The sequence below is a fragment of the Geotrypetes seraphini genome, chromosome 16 (genome assembly GCF_902459505.1).
Source record: "Geotrypetes seraphini chromosome 16, aGeoSer1.1, whole genome shotgun sequence".
Classification (NCBI taxonomy): domain Eukaryota; kingdom Metazoa; phylum Chordata; class Amphibia; order Gymnophiona; family Dermophiidae; genus Geotrypetes; species Geotrypetes seraphini.
Genome location: NC_047099.1, coordinates 68110 through 90269, shown reverse-complemented (window position 1 = coordinate 90269; position 22160 = coordinate 68110). Strand labels below are relative to the sequence as shown.

General features: G+C 41.4%; 1 protein-coding gene across 1 annotated transcript in view; it reads left to right on the top strand.

The window, feature by feature from the left end:
* NCAPD2 (non-SMC condensin I complex subunit D2) overlaps nucleotides 1-22160 on the top strand; it is a gene marked incomplete at its 3' end in the record, with an annotated part of 162759 nt that overhangs the window by 74788 nt on the left and 65811 nt on the right. The window contains exons 13-17 of the mRNA XM_033924539.1: nucleotides 2488-2609; nucleotides 17607-17822; nucleotides 18103-18277; nucleotides 19181-19265; nucleotides 19385-19518. Coding sequence (XP_033780430.1) covers nucleotides 2488-2609; nucleotides 17607-17822; nucleotides 18103-18277; nucleotides 19181-19265; nucleotides 19385-19518 — 732 coding nt within the window. The remainder of the gene's footprint in view (nucleotides 1-2487; nucleotides 2610-17606; nucleotides 17823-18102; nucleotides 18278-19180; nucleotides 19266-19384; nucleotides 19519-22160) is intronic.

The following is a 22160-nucleotide window of genomic DNA, read 5'->3' as shown; positions in this document are numbered from 1 at the left end:
GGGACATTTTCACTGCAGGTTTTTAGTTCTATGCATTTTCCAAAAGTTAGTACTATGTTTTATTGTTTTATTCTCCTGTTCGGAGTGTTATTACTATTCCATATTAGTTTTTTTCTTAGGTCTGCTTGGCTATTCGGCAAACTGGGTTAGGAGGGGAGCCTCAGTTAATATACTACAATCAAAGTTTGGTCTCAGTCTCCACCTGCTGGTCACAGTGAGATATAACCCATCAGTAAATAACTGTACAGTGGTGCCTCACACAACGAACTTAATTCGTTCCAGGAGCAAGTTTGTTATGCGAAAAGTTCGTTATGTGAAACGCGTTTTCCCATAAGAATACATGTAAAAAAAAATAATTCGTTCTGCAGCATAAAATATGCTAAGATGACATAAAAAAGATAAATTTTTTGTTATTATTTTCATTTAGATACATCTAAAAACACACATTTTTTAAATTTAAAGACAGACTAAGTAGAGTCTCATAAAATCCCCATCAGTGCTCTCAAAGGCAGCGTTTTGATCAGCATCCCCACCTCATTTAAACGGGATTTCTATTGCCAAGTTTAGTTCAGTTACTTGGTGTATTTTTTTTTCCCCCTGTAAGAAATGGAACCGGAAATAATTCCTCCCTCCCCAGTCTAACATCCCTTGGCACACAGCGACGTCTGCATTGCTGGCCCCGCTCTTCAGTACGTCTAACCCTGATGGGCAGAAAGCACCCCCCTCATATCGTAGCCATTTCTGTACTCGCAGCGATCCCCCCCACCACTTACCTCGCCGCATGCACCCGACTACCGGGGATTAAGAGCCGTCTCTGCTGGAGCCGACGACTCCAGTGCTGTCCCTGCTACAAAAGCTTCAGCTTCCACAGGCGTTATTTCAGGAGATCAAGAGGGGGGAGGATGCTTCACCACATGAGGGGAACTGTTCTTTTTTTTTTTTTTTAGCATCGGGGAAGTAAACAGACTGCTGCAGGAAACAGGCCTCTCTTTTCCCCGACCTGTGTCTCCCAGTGCTCTCCCCTCCACAGCACCGCATCAGCCTGTCAAGCACCAAACAGTAACCTGGCCCCGGAGATCTAGGCGGAAGCGCCTGCCTCTCCAACCCCATCAAGAACTGCACAAAAACGGCGAGGCCTAACGGCCTCGTACCCCCGAATGCGGTCATCACTTATTCTACCCACCCCCACCACTCCGGTCACTACTTACAGGAAAAGCCCGTATGCGCATCTTGGTGTCCCTCCTGCTGCCCGTGCTTTTGCTGAGGTTCGACATGTTCGTCGGCTTTTGGAAGGGGGGGTGGGGAACAGGGAGGAGGAGGAGGCCGTGTACAACTCCGCGCGTCCTTTGTCGCGAGCAAAAGAGTAAACGTTGACTTAATTTACATAATAACTAAAAGAAAAAAAAAAGAAAAGGGGGAACCGAAACCTAGGGAAGAAGAGGCGACGAGCAGAGAAACCGTCCTGGTTTGTTTTTGTGGAGCAGAGAGGGGGGGAAGGAGGGCTTCGCGAGGCCCCGGCCCGACCTTCACTCTTCTGTCGCTTGGCCCTCCCCCCCTCTCGCACTCTGCCCGCCTCCTGGTGTTCCGTCTTCCCCCTCTCGCTCGCCTTTCTTCCGCCGGACAGCGCGTGCAGCACCCGGGCGCTGCGCGAAGCAAGCGCAGATCCGCCCCCCCCCAACGCATCAGCAGTAGGCGCGGATGCAGCTCGGGCGACTTCGTTGTGTGAAACGAAGTTCGTTGTAGGGAGCAAGACATAAAGTTCGTTGTGTGAAGCGTTCGCTGTGCGAGGCGTTCGTTATGCGAGGCACCACTGTACCGGCTTACAGTCTAACAGAAAGAAAATTATCAGGTAAGAGTGTGGCACAGTGATTAGAGCTACAGCCTCAGCACCCAGAACCTTGTGCTTCTCTGTGACCCTGGACAAGTCACTCAATCCTCCACTGTCCCAGGTATATTAGTCAGATTGTGAGCCCACCAGGACAGATAGGGGAAATGCTTGAGCTTGAATGTAAACCACTTAGGCTATAAGTGGTAAAATAAATACTACAAATATTGTGAAGAAACGAGAGCATGAAGACGCTTAATGTTCTTCTGTTAAACAAGTATGAAGAGTATCCGTGAGCTCTATAGTGAATCCTTTGGGAGAGGCTGTAGGAGCTGCATAGTTAGTGCTGGTGGCTTATTTGGTTCCACCTTGTTTATGCTATGTGCCCATTGGTCTAATTGATTTTGTTGCAGAGCAGAAAAGACTTAAATGGTTGGGGAGTTCCCTGTGCCCTCTTTGTTGTTTATCCTTGAGGGTTATCCATTGCTTTGGTACAAATTGAGCTGAGGCAGAGTTGAAAAATATAGATGATGCCTTCTTCCGTCTTCGTGAGTGAAGGGAAGAAATCCACTTGTCAAGATTACTGTACCCTTCTACTAGAAAGAAGTTTATTGAGGAGAGAACCTAATCTTCCCTTCTGATCTCACTATTGTTCTTTCTAGGGATGCCATTGCTCTTGCTCATGCAGCTATGTCACACTTTGAGGGTACCAAGCTTTTCCCAGGAAGCATGGTCGAAGATGAACAAACAAGACTTCTAGGTCTGCTGGAGAAATTTTTTAAAGGTATTAATAGAGCCATAGTTAAGATGTATGAAGATTGGGAAAAGTGTAACTTATTCATTACTATAATTTAAATGTGGATTTGGGGGGGGATTTCTTGTTTTTCCATTATGTGGTAAGATATTATTTTCATGTGGTATATATTAGTTGTATATGAATTTGGGAGGGAGGTGGGGGTTAAATCTTCTTGGTGTATGATATTGAAAATTTTTCAAGTGATGTTGTATTATATTTGGTTGATATTTACTGTACACTTGATGTAAGTTTAAAAATGAATAAAGAAATTAAAAAAAAAAAAAAAAAGAGCCATAGTTTATTAAAATTTCCTTTATTGCCAGTGGCTTTTTCCCATTCTTGGCATGAGCGTCCCGTACAGAGCAGTGACTTGGCGTTGATAAAAACCTGCTCAACTAAGCATCTGTATTTATAGGTCCTATATGGTTATTCAGTGTTCTCCCCAGAAATTTTTTCCAGCCGGGTGGCATGAAAAAGTAGCTGGGTGGGGTGGGCGAGACGGGGAAATTTGGTGGTGGGGAAATTTAAGGGCTCCTTTTATAAAGATGCGTTAGCGCCTTAATGCGCGGAATAGCGTGCGCTAAATTGCCGCGCATGTAGCCGCTACCGCCTCCTCTTAAGCAGGCGGTAGTTTTTCAGATAGCATACGCTAATCCGGTGTGTGCGCTAAAAACACTAGCGCACCTTTGTAAAAGGAGCCCTAAATGTGTACTATTTTTATTAATTATTATTTAAATATGAACCTTTTCCCCCTCCCTTTATTACGTTATTTTCATGTAAGAATATCATCTATTATAGTATTTTATTTATAATATATGATAAAGAGAATAATTCCCTCCCCTTAACCCCTCCCCCCTCCTTCTTTATACTATTTTCTTATCATGGGAAAATGAAATTCAAATATTGCAATATTCTGTTAATGGTCCCCAAATCTTCTTGAACTTATTTATATATCCTTTTTGTGTTGCAAATGCATGTTCCATCTTATATATATGGCAAACTGAGTTCCACCAGAAATTATAGTTCAATCTGTCCCAATTTTTCCAATTACGTGTAATTTGCTGTATTGCTATTCCAGTCATTATAAATAAAAGTTTGTTGTTATTTGATGAGATTTGACTATGGGCTCTCATTGTAGTATCAAATAGAATTGTATCATATGTCAAGGCTACTGGATTTTCTAACATCCTATTTATTTGGGGCCAAATTGATTTCCAAAATGTTAATATGAATGGACAATAGAATAAAAGATGATCTAATGTCCCTGCTTCTAGATGACAATGCCAGCATCTATTAGACTTAGAGCTATCAATTCTATGTAAACGTGTAGGGGTCCATAGAGCTCTATGTAAAATAAAAAACCAAGTTTGTCTCATAGATGCTGACATTGTACATCTTATCCTCCAAGACCAAAGTCGTGCCCATTGAGATGCATTAATTTGATGCTTAATCTCAATGCTCCAAATATCTCTAAGACCATTTTTTTTTTTTTTTATGTATAAATCCAGATATTAATTTATACCACATTGCGGCCTGGTGTCCCATGGAATCTATCTGAAAACATAAGAATTCCATACTATGATAATTATTAAGATTTTTCCATTCAGAGAACCCTGTCTGAATGGCCTGCTTCAATTGCAACCATCTGAAATATTGTGATTTATTTAAACCAAATTTATTTTGCAATTGTGAAAACTCAAGCAGTTTACCTTTATTTATTACATCTTCTAAAATACGAATTCCAGCCATCATCCAATGTTTCCAGATAATTTTAGAACCGCCAACTTTGATCTTTGGGTTAAGCCATATTGTTTGAGTCGTTGATTTAGTTATTGGAATAGGAGTTAGATTACTTATATATCTTATAGTTTTCCAAGTATCCATTAATATTTTATGATCTTTATATAACCTTGGCATTTGAATACTTATCACATGACTCAGACGTAAAGGAAACATTAATCTCCATTCTAACCAGAACCAATCTGGTATATGTTCAATGGGTTCTGGGAGGATCCAATACATACCATGACGCATAATATAGGCTTGATGGTACCTATAAAAATTTGGAAAATTTACCCCTCCCTCCTCAATTGGTCTTTGTAAAGATACTAGAGCAATTCTGGGGTTTTTTCCAAGCCAAATAAATTTTGTTAATATTTTATCCAATTTTTTGTAAAAAGACCCCTGGAAAAAAATTGGTATCATACCCATTTGATAACAAACTATTGGTAAAATCATCATTTTTACAGTTTGCACTCTCCCCCACCAAGATATGCACAAAGGATTCCATTGCTCACACATTTCTGACACTTTTTGTAATAAATTTTTTTCATTGATTATCATAGTTTCTTCTATAGTTTTTGTAATCCAAATTCCTAAGTATTTTAATCCTTCCTCTTTCCAAATAAAAGAAAATGAGTCAAATAAACTTTTTGTACAATGTACGTTGAGTGGAAGTACTTCTGATTTATTCCAGTTTATTTTATATCCTGAAAATTTTCCAAATCTTTCAATCAGTTCGAGTAGCTTTGGAATGGTTGTTTCCGGATTTCTCAAATAAAGTAATATATCATCCGCATATGCTGATAATTTATATTCTCTATCTGAATGTGGAATACCCTGTATCTCCTTTATCTGTTCTATAGCTAATAACAAGGGTTCTAAAACGATATCAAAAAGCAAAGGAGATAGTGGGCATCCTTGTCTAACCCCTCTTTGTAGAATAAATTTTTCTGAAAAATCATTATTAATATATAATCTAGCAACAGGGGAGTTATACAATGCCTTTATTATTTGTATAAAACCGGATCCTATACCAAACCATTCCATTGTCTGAAACATGAAGGACCATTCCACTCTATCAAAAGCTTTTTCCGCATCTAATGAAATAGAGAATGCTGGGTCATTGATGGATTTTGTCAAATATAACATGTGATGTGCCAATCTAGTATTATGAGACGAATGTCTTTGAGCAACAAAACCTGTTTGATGCATATCAATAATGAAAGGGAGAGCTTTAGCCAATCTTAATGCTATTGCCTTAGTTAAAATTTTTCCATCCACATTTATTAAAGAAATAGGTCTATAGTTTGATACCAAAGTAGGATCTTTATTTGGCTTAGGTAAAACTATAGTTATTGATTCAGCCATAGTACCTGTAATACAACCTTTATTTAGTTGTTTCTGATATAATTTTAATAAATAGGGCATTATGATGTTTTGGAATGATTTATAAAACTCTACTGTATAACCATCTCCACCTGGAGCGGATCCAACTCTGAGGGACTTCAATGCTGTACCTAACTCTTTTAAGGATATTGGTTCTTCTAAACTTCGTTTTATATGTTCAGGAATCTTTGGTCCATTTATTAACTTTAAAAATTCTATACCATCTTTTTCCTTTTCTGAATAGGGCTCGGAAGAATACAAATCTTTATAGAATTTTAAAAATTGTTTTATTATGGGATTAGTTTGAGATAACATTTCTTTATTTTCATTTTGAATTGCAATTATTTTTGTTTTTTTCTTTTTTGCTTTGAGATAATTTGCAAGCAATCTTCCCGCCTTATTCGAATTTCCATAATACAGAGCTTGTTGTACAAATAAATCTTTTCTAATGATTTTTGAAGAAATTTCATTATATTTACCTTTAGCTTTTAACAATTCTTGTTGTGTCAAATAATCCCATTTTTCAATTAATTTTGATTCTAGAGACTTTATTAATTTTTCTAATTCTATAAATTGTTGTTTTTCTTTTTTTATTTTCATTGCTGAATAAGAAATAATTTGTCCTCTAGTATATGCTTTAAACGCATCCCATAAAGTCTCTATGGAAATTTCTTCTGTATCATTAATTTGAAAATATTCTTCTATTTTTTTTATAAGATTTGTACAAAAGTCATTATCTGCAAGCAATGTATTATTCAATTTCCATATAGGTCTGTTTATATTTTGATCTATTATTTTAATTTCAATCCACACTCCACCATGATCAGATAATACAATTGGATCAATGACAGCCTGTGTGACTTGATGTACTAATTGATTAGAAACAAAAATATAATGTAATGTAATGTAATGTAATTTATTTCTTATATACCGCTACATCCGTTAAGTTCTAAGCGGTTTACAGAAAATATACATTGAAATTATAAGTAAGAAAGGTACTAGAAAAAGAATTATGGACTTGTGAACAAAACAAAAATTCCCGACCATCAAAATGAAGTATACGCCAAATATCCTTTAAATCACAAGATTGCACCAAATTGTCAAGACCTAATGATTTTATAAATCTTCTCGGGCTTTTATCTATCAATGGATCCATCACAGCATTGAAATCTCCTGCCACTATTAAATTTGAAGTAGCCAGTGGAAGAATCAACTGTTGCAGAGTTTTAAAAAATTCATTTTGATTTGAATTAGGGGCATATATATTGAAAAGCGTCATGGTGGTATTTCCCATGTCCATTTCTATATATATCCATCTTCCTAAAGGATCAGCTGCCTTAAACTTAAATGAAGCGGAACATTTTTTATTTATTAATATTGCAACTCCAGCTTTTTTTCCTATTGCTGCAGAAAAGTAACATTGCTTGACCCAATCACCTTTTAGCTTTATGGATTCATTATTTGATAAATGGGTCTCTTGTATGCAGCATATATCAGCGTTTTGCCTTTTCAAAAATAATAATGCCTTTTTTCTTTTAATCGGGTGATTTAGACCATTAACATTTAAAGAGATTATTTTAAGATCCATTTAATTTTAATGTAATATGTATTATAACAATCCCATCTGCAATGTTTTTTATGAACTTCATTTTCCCATAAATAAGATAGTTTGAGGAATTATCTATTTTACCCCTACCCTTAAAATTTAATACCCTCCCATTCCCTCCCTTCCCACCCCATTTGTATACGATCACTTGGAAACACAACATAGATCAGGTTTAACATTACTCCATTACAAGCTAAAAAATAAATTATAGTTTTATACTTATTACTCCATGCTAATAACATAGTATAATATATCCTTATACTAATATTTGTTATATTTATTTTCTCTTTTATTCATTTTCAGAAATATATATATATATATATATATATTTTTTTCCCCTTATAATTCTTACCTTTCTTTATTTTACAAAAAATTACTCTAAAACAGAATAGAGCAAAGAAATGATTCTAATCTACAGGATTTTAACAGAGTTTCATATAATTCAATCAAGCCTGACTAAAAGCTTAGTTCCTAAGAACTTAAAGGCATTACTAAAAACTTAAAAGCCTAGAAAGTGTTTATTACATATTTATTATTATTCTAGATTCCTAAAATTGCAATATATCAATTGTCAGGTTAGTCAAAGTATCTATTAACCCATTTTTAAGTAAATAAATAAATTCAGTTTAAGTATATAGTGAAAGTCATTGGTAAATAAATATCCAATAAAATGCAATATCTTTCTTTCAAAATTATATGTGTAAAGTATGAGAAGGATGAGAAAAAGATATAGAAGAAATACAACATTTGAAGACAATTTTTTTTTTTTTTAAAGTACTTCTATAATAAACTTAACGTTCTTCACTATCTTTGTCAGGGAACATGCCAAGAATGCATAACAGTTAGCTCAGTGTATCAGCTGGGAATGGTTACAAGCTTGTTTGCACATATGGCAAACATAAAGGAAGGGCTCAGCTGTTCTCCTCCAACTGGGTGGGAATTAACTTTCTGCTTCTTTTACTAATATAATTGTAATCATTATGTTCCACATCTTAGCGTCTGGGTCTTCCGGGATATTCATAGGAGCAGGGCAGATTCAGTTTGTAATTTACTCATGTGTTGGTAGCCTTCTATTCAGGATTTTTTTTTTTTTTTTTTTTTAATGAGACACTTCCCAATCGACCACAAGTTTTCACGCAGGTTGCACTACTGTTTGTACTTCCTGTTGACACGCAGATCCCTTCCTCTACTCAGCAACTCAGCAAACATAGTATCTCTAGTGTTCCACCTTTCTCCATTTCTCTCCGTGAGCATATAATCCATGCTGCAAGAGGATATCTTTCAAAAAGCTCCTCCATCTCGTCCCTTCAGCTGCATATATATTGAATTTTCCAGGTAGATCAATGTTCTTTTTTTTTTTCCCCTCCACAACATTCTGTTACTGACATGTTTGCATTCTTTTCAAGTTGTTCCATTTTCCTGTTATTTGCTTTTTTTAAAAAATTTCTAGCATTCTAAACGGTTTTTACAGTTTTTTAATGTTTAGATTATTTTGTATATAATAAATCAAAGTGAAAAGTTATTAATGTCTTCTTGTTATATTAAATACTTTAAAATATTCCCAAAGTTTCTTTTTAAGATGTCATTGGTTGTTCAAATGTTTCAAGGTATTCTGCTAGTTTTTTAGAATCATTAAAATTTTGTGTTTTATTTCCTGATGTTACCTTCATCACCGCTGGGTAGAGTAATCCATATCTTGCCCCTAGTGCTCGTAGTTGAGGTCTTAAATCAAGGAGTTGTTTTCTTTTTTGAGCAGTTTCTCTAGCAAAGTCTGGCACAATATGTATCCGTGCATCTTGACATCTTAGGTTTTTATTTGCTTTAGCTAGCTGGCATATTTCAACTACATGTTGATATCTTAGTAGTTTAAAAATAAAAGTTCTTGGACCTTTTTGTGTGGTTGTTTTCTGTCCTGGTATTCTGTGTGCCCTCTCTATTTCAAGAGGCACCTTGGATTTTATAGGCAGTATCTTTGGGAGGAATTGTTCTAAGAAATTGATAGGATCATTTTTTTCCACCCCTTCCGGCATCCCAATAATTCTTAAATTATTTCTTTTTTCTCTATTCACACAGTCTTCCAGATCTTTCTTCAATATTTCCATTTCCTTCCAGGCTTGTTTGTTTTGTATAACCTCAGTATGTACTTCCTCTGCTCTTTCCTCTAAGTGTGTCATTTTGTTGTCAATTAGATCAACTCTTTTTGTTAATATAGCAACATCATCTATTGCTTTTTGTAGTTGTTTTTTGATCTCCAGTACTATATCCTTTATCTGTTTTATTTCTGCCATCATATCTTGATCTTCTGCAGGCAGTGGTACTCTTGATGGTGTCCCTGGTTCTGGCTTTGATCTTTTGTTACTGCTGGTTCCTGATCCTCCGGTTCCTGCATCGTTTTTATTTTGTTTGTTTGATGACATTTTCTTCTTATCAATCTTTTTTCCAAATAAAATTGAATTGTTGGAGTTTTAAATTTGAAATAGTAGCTTGTTTAGCCTGGAGCACAGCTCTTAACCGACCATTTCCTTGTGTGTCCAAGTTCTAGTTTTTTTTTTTTTTTTTTTCATTAATGATATCATTAAGAACATAAGAAGTTGCCTCCGCTGGGTCAGACCAGAGGTTCATCACGCCCAGCAGTCTGCACCCGTGGTGGCCCATCAGGTCCATGACCTGTCAGTGGTCCCTGAACTCATCCTATGACCTATCACTACTTCTATCTGTATCCCTTAATCCCCTTATCCTTCAGGAATTTATCCAAACCCACTTTGAATCCCTGTATTGTGTTGTGTTCAATCAAAGCCTCCGGGAGTGCGTTCCACGTGTCTACCACTCTGGGTGAAGAAGAACTTCCTGGCATTGGTTCTAAACCTGTCCCCTTTCAGTTTCTCCGAGTGCCCCCTTGTACTTGTTGTTCCCCACAGTCTGAAGAATCTATCCCTATCTACCTTATGCCTTTCAAGATCTTAAAAGTTTCTATCATGTCTCCTCTAAGTCTCCACTTTTTCAGGGAGAACAGCCCCAGCTTTTCCAGCCTGTCGGCATATGAAAAGTTTTTCATACCTCTTATCATTTTCGTCGCTCTTCTCTGGACCCCCTCAAGTATTGCCATGTCCTTCTTGAGGTACGGCGACCAATACTGGACACAGTACTCCAGATGCGGGCGTACCATTGCACGATACAGCGGCATGATGACTTCCTTCGTCCTGGTCATGATACCTTTCTTGATGATACCCAGCATTCTGTTGGCTTTCTTTGAGGCTGTTGCACATTGTGCTGATGCTTTCATTGTTGTATCCCCAGCACACCCAGGTCTCTTTCAAGGTTGCTTACCCCTAGCAATGATCCCCCCATTGCATAGCTGAACATCGGGTTCTTTTTCCCAACATGCATGACCTTGCATTTCTCTATATGTTATTTCAGAAGGAACAATGCTTAGTTTTTCACAATTGCAACATAAATTTGGATTAAATAAAACACAATATTTTAAATGGTTGCAATTGAAGCAAGCTATTCAGGTAGGGTTCCCTGAATGGAAAGATCTTAATACTCAATATAGTCTGCAAGTTTTATGTTTCCAGGCGGATTTCTTGGGACACCAAGCCGCAAAATGGTATAAATTGTTATATGGATTTTTAAATAAAAAAAAAGAAAACTGGACTTAGGGATATTTGGAGTATTGAGATTGGACAGACAATTTCTGCGTCTCAATGGCCACGATTTTGGTCCTGGAGATTAAGATCTACAAAGTCAGCATCTACATAGAGTGTTATGGACCCCTACGCGCCTGCAAAAGATAGATAGTACTAGATCCAATAGATGCTGGCATTGTAGAATAGAAGTAGGGACATTAGATCACTTACTTTTTTTTTGTCCCTGTGTAAATGCCTTTTGGAATTTAATTTGGCCCCAAATTAATATATTACTAGAAAATCATGTAGGACTCTCATATGATACCATACTATTTGGCACTGCAATGAGAACTCAGAGTCCGATTTCAGCAAATAATAACAAGCTGCTATTAATATTGACAGGAGTCGCCATGCAACAAATCACTCAAAATTGGAAGGACTATACCAAATTAAATTATACATTCTGGTGGAACTCTGTTTGTCATATATACAAAATGGAAAAAGTATTAGCAACAAGGGAATCTTCACAATTTTAAGAAAATTTGAGAACCATTGACTAAATATTCTAATGATCAGATTTCTTAGCACATTGGTAGTAGTATTATAGGGTTAGGGTGGGATATATATAATTTTTTGGACATAAGAATTAGAAAAATAAATAAAAGGGGAGGGATTTATTATTTATGATATGATATATTGAATGTAACTACAAATGTCATGTAATAATCAATTATATTATATGTGATTCAATTACTATAAGAATGAAAAATTAATAAATAAAAATTTAAAAAAAACAAAAACAAAAACACATCTGCCACTTTTTCGCCCACTCTTCCAGCTTCGTTAGGTCCCTTTGCAGGTCTTCACAGTCTTCCTTGGTTCTAACCCTGCTGCAGAGTTTGGTGTCATCCACAAATTAGATAACCTCACATTTCGTCCCCGCCTCCAGATCGTTTATAAATATGTTGAACAGGAGCGGTCCCAACACTGACCCCTGCGGAGCTCCGCTCGTGACCCATTGCTAGTCTGAGCATTGGCCCTTTACTCCAACCCTCTGTTTTCTGCCCGCCAACCAGTGTTTAATCCATCGGTGTACATCCCCCTCCACCCCGTGGTTCCACAGCTTCTTAAGCAGCTGCCATTCGTGGGGTACTTTGTCGAAGGCTTTTTGGAAGACGAGGTAAATGATGTCTATGGGTTCCCCTTTGTCCATCTGACTGTTTATTCCCTCAAAGAAGTGTAGTAAGTTCGTGAGGCATGACCTTCCCTTGCAGAAGCCATGCTGGCTCACCCTCAGCTGCCCATTCTTTTCTATGTGCTCGCAGATGCTGTCCTTGATCAGTGCTTCCATCATCTTTCCCGGAACCGAAGTCAAGCTCACTGGCCTGTAGTTTCCCGGGTCACCTCTCGATCCCTTCTTAAAGATAGGCGTGACATTTGCTATTTTCCAGTCCTCCGGGATCTCCCCAGTTTTCAAGGATAGGTTACATATTTGCCAGAGTGTTTCCGCTATTTCCTTTCTTAGTTCTTTTAGTACCCGTGGGTGGATTCCGTCTGGGCCCGGTGATTTGTCGCTTCTCAATCTATCTATCTGTCGGAGGACGTCCTCATGGCTTACCTCTATTCGCTCCAGCTTCTCATCTTGATCCCCACTTATGGTCTCCTCGGGTTCTGGTACATTGGATGTGTCTTCGCTCGTGAAAATCAACGAGAAGAACTTGTTTAACCGGTCCGCTACCTCTTTTTCCTCCTTTATCACTCCCTTTCTGTCTCCATCATCCAACGGTCCCACTTCCACCCTCGCCAGTTGTTTCCCCTTCACGTACCTGAAGAACGGTTTGAAGTTTCTCGCTTCCCCAGCCAACTTCTCTTCGTACTCTCTTTTTGCTTTCCTAACCACCTGGTGATATTCTTTCTGGTGTTTTTTGTGTTCTTCCCGCTTTTCCTCAGTTTGGTCCTTTTTCCACTTTCTAAACGATGCTTTCTTGTCGCCTACTGCCTTCTTCACTTCCTTTGTTATCCACACCGATTTTTTTGTTCGATTTTGTTTGCACCCTTTCTTAAACCTGGGGACGTACAAGTTTTGCGCTTTTTGCACCATGTCCTTGAGTAGGGACCAGGCTTTCTCTACGGTCTCCATTTTCCGTGAGCTGTTTCTGAGTTTCTTTTTCACCATTTTCCTCATAGCATCATAGTTTCCTTTTCTAAAGTTGAGTGCTGTCGCTGTGGTTCTCTTTACTTTTGATGTTCCTACTTCTAATTTGTACTGGATCATATTGTGATCGCTGTTTCATAGTGGCCCTGCTACTACCACCTCCTTGGTGGGTCCCCCTAATCCGATGAGGCTGAGTTCGAGAGTGGCATCTCCTCGAGTTGGTTCCTTGACCAGCTGTTCCATGAAGCAATCCTTTACAGCCTCTAGGAACTTGGTTTCCCTCGCACTGTTGGAGTGTCCAATACTCCAATCTATCCTAGGGTAGTTGAAATTCCCCATCACCATCACACTTCCGCTTTCGCATTCCTGCCTCAGTTCTGCTTCTAGATCATTGTCGCTTGCTTCTGGTTGTCCAGGTGGGCGATAGTATAGTCCCAATTTGGTGTCAGCTCCCTTTCTTCCTGGTAACTTAACCCATAGGGATTCCAACCCTTCCGCCCTCGTCGCCGTATCCATCTTGGTCGACTGAATGGAGTCCTTTATGTATATCGCTATTCCTCCACCCTTCTTGTACGTCCTGTCTCTCCTATAGAGTTTATACCCTGGCAGTACAACATCCCATTTGTTGTCCTCAGACCACCATGTTTCTGTGATTCCAATTATGTCTAGGTCCTCTTTGTTGGCCATGACTTCTAGCTCTCCCATCTTGGTCTTTAGACTCCTTGCATTGATGTACAAACAATTTAGGTCTCAGATTTTTACTTTCCCTGCCGTGTTTCCTCGTGGTTTGATTCTCTTGTCGTTGTCCCTCTGGGCTGCTAGCCCCTGAGTTTCTTTTAGTTCATCGCCTTCCCGTGGTGCGTTTTCTTCGTCCTCAGTTGGCTTCCCCATTCCTGCATGTCCCTCTAGTTTCTGCTGTTTTTCCTTATCATTGCTCTCTGTTATCACTTGTTCCTTGGACCCCTGTAGATCATCCTTGAGTCCTCCTTTGCATTTTTCCCGCTTGTCTTTGAGGCCTACTTTGCATTTTTCCCGTGCAGTATCTTCATTGGATACTCCTGTCCGAAGCCATTTATTTTTGCATGAATTTAAACAACTAAAAAAAAAAAGATAAATATAGCTCATCCAGTCATACAAGAAACGTCTCTACAGCACCTCTAATAATGTTTTGATCACTAGGTTCCTTCCTGAGGTCTCACTGAGGATATGAAATAGATGTGATCCCCACTTCCAAACCTCTTCCACATAATTTATGGAGAGGTGTTACTGAGCCTTGAAGGAGACCTGTGTGATTGCACTACAGCAAAATAAAAAAAGTAGCAGATAAAAATCAAAGTGAGAGCTAGGCAAAACAGTGTAGGTAAAAATTCAGGTAATAATTAGCAATGTATTAAAAATATTTTGTTATTATTTGCTTATAATGTCATTTGAAAGCTGCTTGATGTTAATACAGCTTTAATTTAATTCTTTATAATGTGTGTGTGTGTGTGGGGGGACAACACCTACATCAACAGTAAAGTTAGCTTAGGGTCATTAAATGCAGTAGCGTACCTAGTATATATGACAGCCAGTGCTGATCATTTTTTAATAACCCTCTCCTCTATATAAAAAAAACGTTATTTTTAGTAATAATCCATGAGTTACACAAGGGTGTACCTAGGAAAAGGCAGCATCTTAAACACTGCAGTGAGCACTAGAACACCAACATACGCATTGTAAAACTAAACAAGCCAGATCCTGCATAGTCAATTGATCCTGTACAGTTATTGCTAACAGAAAGCCATGTCCTTTTCATACACGTAGAACAGAGATACACCCTCGCCCAATATGGAATAATCACAAACTAAAAATAGAAATATGTAGACAAAAGTTAAACTGAAACGCCAAGAAACCATATTCTGCATACAATGCAACACCACAGAAACAGTGACACGTACTCTAATACTGTGCAAAATATAAAGACAGTAGATATAAATTTGAAGAAACTGCTACATAACAATCACCACTTTATAAATTAACAAATATAAATAAAACAGGGAGGAGAGAAATAAGAAAATACCATTTTATTGGACTAAACCATTTTTCAATTAGTAGTAATTAGCTTTCAGAGGCCAAATCTTTCTTCAAGACAGTACAGTATACTGCTGTTATGGTATCCTGTCCTGACCTGAGGAAAGGGGTTTAGTCCCCAAAAAACTGCCTTATTTCCATTTCCTATTGATAAACTTTAATCAATACAGTTACAATACTACTTGATTCTACGTAAAGCAACAACAAAATTTTTTTCCACCTTTTGTCGTTTCTGCTTTAATCATCTTCTCTTCACTCTCTTCTTTCTATTCAGCGTTTGTCCTTGCTCCCTTCCATGCAACATCTGTCTTCTCTCTTTGCCCCTTCCACCCAGCCTCTGCCCTCTCTCTCTCCCCTTGCATCCACTGTCCACCCTCTCTGCCCTTTCCATCCAGTGTCCGCCCTCTCTCTGTTCCATATGGCAACTTCCCTCTTTCTATGTCCCTTCAATAAATTGTATATCCTTTGCCCTTTCTCTCCTTTGTACTCTGTGCCTTTGTACTCCTGTGCCTTTGTACTCCTGTGCCCTTTCTTTCCATTTCAGCTTCACCCCCTCTCCATTTTTTTTGTCTCCACCACTTCCCCTATACTCTGGCATCTGTATCGCCTTCCCTTCTCTCCCCCCATGCCCTGGCATCTCTTTCCTCTCCTTCCATCTTCCCCTTCCACTCCATTATCTGGCATCTCTTCTCCTTCCTTTCACCTGGTCTGGTATCTGTCTCCTCCCCCTCCCCCTATATGCCCTGACATCTCTCCCCCCCTCCATGATCTGGTAGCTCCTTTCCTTTCCCTCCCTCCTATGGTCTTGGCATCTCTTTCCTCTCCTCTCCCTTCCCTGGTCTTCCTTCTCCCCTCTCTCTCCCCAATTGTGTGCAGCAGCAGAACTTCTCTTCCTCTCCCCCCCTCCCCAATTGGGTGCTGCAGCAGCATTTATCTTCCCATCCCTCCCCTCATGCCCTGGAATCTCTCTCCTCTACTATGTCTCCCTCTGCTTCCTTGCTCTGACAACGTTCTTTCCTTTCCCTCTGGTCTGGCATTTTTCTCCTTAGTTTTCCTTCCCTCCTCCCCCCATGCCCTGGCATCTCTCTCCTCTTCCCCACCTCCTCCATTATTTTGCATCTCCACTCCTTCCTTTCTCTCCCTCCTTCCTTCCTTTCCCCTGGTCTGGCATCTGTCTCCTTCTCCCCCATATGCTGTGACATCTCTCCCTCCCCTTCCCCTTTCTTTCCCTCCCTCCTATAGTCTTGGCATCTCTTTCCTCTCCTCTCCTTTCCCTGGTCTTCCTCTCCCCCCCCCCCATTGGATGCAGCAGCAGCATTTCTCTCCCCCCCAATTGGGTGCAGCAGTAAAAGCATTTCTCACCCCCCCCATCACTTCTCCCCCCCCCCCTCGGTCAGCAGATTCGCTACCAGCTAAGGCAGGAGATAGGTCAGCGACGGAGGTAAGCTTACAACTTGGAGCTCTTCCTTGCTTCGGGCCTTCCTCGCTGCCGGGTCCTGCTTTCATGGAAACAGAAAGTAGGCAGGACCTGACAATTTGCTAATACAGTAAGGAAGGCCTAAAGCAAGTAAGAACACCAAGTTGTAAGCTTTCCTCCCTGCCCTATCTCCCGCCTTAGCCTGTAGCGAATCTATTTTTCGGACCTACTTCATTTCTCTTAGGTACCTTCTCCCCCCGTTAGCCAGCAGCAGTTACTGCGAGCTTCCGCCTCTCCTCTTTCTGATTGGTTTCGCTTTGTGCAGGAGATGTCCAGCCTGTCTTGTGCGATAAGCTGCAGATCAAAAGTAAACACGACGTCGGGGTTCTTCCTGTTTGTGCACTTAGTCATAACGAGCCTGCAGCCCCTGCCTCCAACTGCGACTGTAAAAATCGACCAGCAGTAGGAAAATTGTTTAAAAAAGTAAAGCTGAAAACCCTTTTTCTGGCGCTTAAAAAAAAAAAAAAAAAGTCAGGCGGAGGCGAATTTGCAGCCAAGATGACAGCAGGGCGCTCACAGGCGCTAGGGAGAACACTGGTTATTTCATAAGAAAGGAGTGTATAGCATGAATATGGATGAATTGGACTCTATGTTACCCTAGGGTGGATTAGAAAAACTGTCTCAGAACTTCTGGGAAGCTGCTCTTAGCAGATCTGCTTTGTAAGTAATGACGGATCTGGGAATTTTGCCTCCATGATATTCAAAACCATTTCAGATTCATCACTGGAAAGGCCTGAGCCTTTGCTTAAAACAGGGGGTTTCAACCGTGACTGGGTTGGAAAAATCTTGCTTAAAAGCTTGCCTGGCTATAGCAGTGTCTCTTAGGTTGCAGGGATCTTGGGCATGGTGTCATTCCAGGTGTGATTTTGTAACCCTAATGCAGATAAAGAGCGGAGTATGGTAACCAGTGACTGCGAGAAAGAGGAGTCCGCAGTGGAGCATCCAGGAGCAGAATCTGCAGCTATTCAAGCACAGCAGTCTCAGCTGATGAAACAGGAAATGTTAGTGCAGTACCTGAGAGATGCCTTCAACTTTGCTATCAAGATTGAAGAAGCCATTAATGTGATCAGTAAAATGATGTATGAAACAGCAGTATCGGGTACGAAACTGAGGGGGGGAGGGGGCAGGCCAGACCATTGCATCAGGCATGATTTGGGGGGAGGGGGGGTTGTAAAGGTTATAACCTCAGGTTTGGAAAGAGTGATGGTGTTGGTATCAGGTAGGCAAGGTGAAAGGAGGGCAGAAGTGCTGGATGAGAAGAAAAAGGGGTGGGAATGGTTGTATCACCTGAGGGGAAGTGAAGGCAAGTGGTGTAACATATAACATTATCTTGGTACATTTATGACAGTCTTGTTTTCCCACTGTGTCTTATCTTTCAGTGGTACAGGAAGTGATTGATTTCTTTGTGACAGTCTCGCAGTTTGGCATCTCTCAGGCTGTGATTGGAATTCGTAGGATGTTGCCATTGGTATGGTCCAAAGAGGCAGGTGTGAGAGAAGCTGTTGTGAATGCATACAGAAAGCTTTATCTGACTCCCAGCGGTGAGTCAGCCAGGTAAAAAAATGGCACCTGCTCTTCCTAGGATTTGTCTGTATCCCATACATTGCTCTCTTGTCAAAATTCTCCTGTGTACTGTGATTCCTTCTGTCTTTGGTCTTGTGGAGTGCATATTTTAAATCTGTGTGACTCTTTGCACATATTTTCCACCTCAGATCAGTTTATTTGTCCAGTGGAGAAATTAGATCATCTCTATTGTCCCCCCCAGACTGACACAGAAACTGGTGGGTAATAGCTCACTACAACCAGCAGGTGGAGACTGAGACACAAACTTTTGGCTGTAGTATAAGTGAGCTGTGCAGTCCCAAGTACAATTAGTCTTCTCTCAGTCTCCAGCAGGTGGAGGTGGTAAGCCTATGCAGTCTTTCCTAGTTTAGTGTAGGGCTGTTGGATGTTGGTTAAATTGGCCTTCTTGTCCCTGGTTGTGGTGCTGGATTGAGCTTGGGGGTCCGTCCAACCTCGGGGGGTGCCACACTTGACTGGTCGAGTCCCTCCCCCAATTTTTTTCATTAGAGGTACCTCAGCTGGCAGGTTTCGTTGGATTTTTTTTCCATATAGCTTAGAGAGCCAGTTGCGTCTGTTCTATTGTAAATTAAAGTTATATTGCAAAAATAAAAGTCCTGAGGCAGTGCCAGTCTGAAGGGAAGCCTTCAATTGAGGTTAATTGTTTTTTTTATTGCTAACCGGCACTTTATTTTTCCTTGTAGCAGTTTTCGCAATTTTTAAGAAACTTAAGTGCACAGGGAGGGGGCGTGGCTTGGAGCACGCGATATATGGACGTGTGATCGCGGCGCTCCGATAACCAGGCAGCTGTTTATTTTGAATGTTTGTATGGAACTTCTTTTGCTTTTGACTGGCTCCTTGTTGCTCATTAATTCCTTAGCATTCCTTCTTTCACAGGCTAAAGACCCAGGTCCTGGTTCACAATCTCTCTCTCCTTATGGTGGATTCATCCTTGGAGACTATTCGGTGTCTGGAGGAAATTGTGAGTACCTGGCCTTCTTCACCTATTTTATTCCTCCTTCCTGCTCCATTCCAGTATTCCCTCTGTATGTGATTTATATGGCGTTAAATCTGCTATTTTGTTTGTTTTCCCCTACTTAGGTATTAGAGTTTGTACAGAAAGATGAGATCCATCCTACTGTTATCCAGTTTCTATGGGAACAATTCACTGGAAAATGTCGGTGCTCTGTGTTGGAACGACGGGCTGCTATCATGTTGCTTGGGATGTTGGCGCAGTAAGATCAAAGTTTGCCTGTGCTCTGCTGTTGGTTTTTTTTTCCTGTGGGCTATATAACAGAGCTTCATAACACAGTTTGGAAAGTGTTTTTCTTTAGCACTCTCCAGACTAGTAGAGGTTAATCTTTACGAGTGGGTTATATACCTCATCATGACCAGCAGGTGGAGACTAAAAACAAAACTTTGGAATAGTACGTAAGAGATACCTTCCCCTATTCCTATCAGTCTTCTTTCAGTCTCCAGCAGGTGTTGAGTGAGCTGTACCCATCTCCCTTGGTAGGACTGTTGGAATTTGTTTAGGGGTTTCTAGTCCCTGTTTTTGGCCGGACAGAGCTTGGATGGGCCCTGTTTGGGGATCCGTCCGACCTCGGGGGTGTAAAACTGGCGGGTCTTGAGCGGGATCCCTCCCCCCACTTCCTCCACCTCCCCACATTTTTTAGAGGAGCCTCAGCAGTAAGCCTTGCCCCCTAAATCAAACAAGGCATATTGCTTCGAGAGCCTGTGGAGTTTGTTCTGTAAAAAAAAAAAAAAATTCTGAGGTAGTGCCGGGCTGCAAGGTTGCTTGCTGTCAATTTACTGTATTTTAATGTATTTTTGCACTAACCAGCACTTTTCTTCTAGCTAGGTCATGTATGAAGCAATTGAGCCCTTCTCCGGGGGAATGGGACACAATTTGGTCCAGACGTGAGGCACTCGCGGCCGGCCTGAACTTGGCGGTTTGGGCCGGTGCGATCGTGGATCTCCGTTGGCAGCGGTTGCAGGCATCCAGAGATCCCCGGCCTTAGTGCCTCGCGAGCCGGCTGAAGGCAGTGAGGCAGCCCGGTCTTCTCTCACTGCCTCCGGAGTGATTCCCCGAACCGCTGACGGTAGGGGAAAAAGAATTCCCTCTCAGCTAATTTTTCTATCAGTTGTTGCCGGCTTGCCTGCTTTAGTGGCTGGGACAGTTCAGGCTTCCCAGCCGCTACAGGCCCTGGAGGGTTATTTTTTGGCGGGATCTTCGCCATTTTAACAGACAGTCCCCTCCATTTTGTCTGCAACCTCAGGTGACATTCCCTCTGTATTGCAAACACAGGAGCAGGTTTCAGCAGGGAGTTCCTGGGGTCCTCCGGGGGGTTTTCCCCTGATTTAATTTTTTTCTTTGTGCAGAGCCTATTTTCAGCCAGTTGGGGGTCCCACGTGCGCCCAGGGGGTTTCGGGGGGATTCCCTCCGCACCCCCTGTGGCTTTGCCTCCCTCTTTTCATTTGTCATCTCCTCTTCCTCCTCCCTTATCCAAGCGCCCGCGGATTGGTGGTCAGAGGAGCATGTTGGCGTGGATGAGAATCTGGACGCTTTGGAGGACTTCCAGGCCTGTCGGGGGGCTGGGAATCCCCCCACCGGTTCCCCCGCTGCCTGTCCTACACAATGGCTCTTTGCAGGCGCCCCCTTTGGTTCCGGTGGGTGCCCGGCTGTGTGACTTGTTTCCCAAGATCACGTCCGATCAGGGGAGGGAAACTGCACAGTGACACCAGGAAATTCTTTTTCACTGAAAGAGTGGTTGACCGCTGGAATAATCTTCCACTTCAGGTCACTGAGGCCAGCAGCGTGCCTGATTTTAAGGCCAAATGGGATAGACAAGTGGGATCTATTCACTGAGTTAGGTGGGGGAGGGTCATTGCGGTGGGCAGACTAGATGGGTCGTGGCCCTTATCTGCCGTCTATTTCTATGTTTCTATGATCATTGGGTCCTGGAGGTGGTGCAGGATGGTTATGCTCTGGAGTTTGCCCACTCTCTGCCAGATCTTTTCTAGCCTCTCCTTATCAGACGGTATAGAAGACGCAGGTTTTTCGCCAGACCTCAAAGCTAGATCTCAAAGCAGTTGTTCCGGTGCCCCCTCTAGAGGGCAGTGCACACAGGTACTCGATTTACTTTGTGGTACCAAAGGGACTTTTCGGCTCATCCTAGATTTGAAGGGGGTCAACAGGGCTCTTGATTTGACGGCGGCCTAATTGCATGTTTCCATTTGGGGCCTCACATCAGCGCTTCCTTCGCTTTGCGATCTTGGGTCAGCACTATATGTTCTGAGCACTTCCCTTTGGTCTGGCCACGGCTGTCCGGATGTTCACCAAAGTTATGGTGGTTGTCGCAGCAGCCTTGCGGTCATAGGGCATTCTTGTGCATCCCTACCTGGATGACTGGTTGATTCGGGCGTAGTCGTTGCAGGAGAGCACCCGGGTTACGCCTCGGGTGGTGGAGTTCCTCCAGTCCAAGAGTTGGTTGGTCCCATCTCAGCATCTGGAATACCTTGGGGTTCTGTTTGACGCCTCCTTGGGGAAGGTCTTCCTTCCAGAGGCCCGGGTAAGCAATTTGCAATCTCAGATTCGCCTCCTTATGGTGTCCCGGTGTCCTCGGTCACAGGATTTCCTCCCAGTCTTGGGGGTCGATGATGGCTTCCCTAGACATAGTGAGGTGGGCGCAGGCCCACATGTGTCCTTTTCAGTTTGTTCTTCTCCAGAGGTGGTCGCCCCAGAGACACAGTTGGATCTCCCTGTTCCTCTGCGAGACTTGGCACACTGCAGTCTTTGTTGGTGGCTCTAGACCTCTTCTCTTGTTCAGGGGATGAGTCTGGATCAACCACAGTGGATGGTGCTTCTCACAGATGC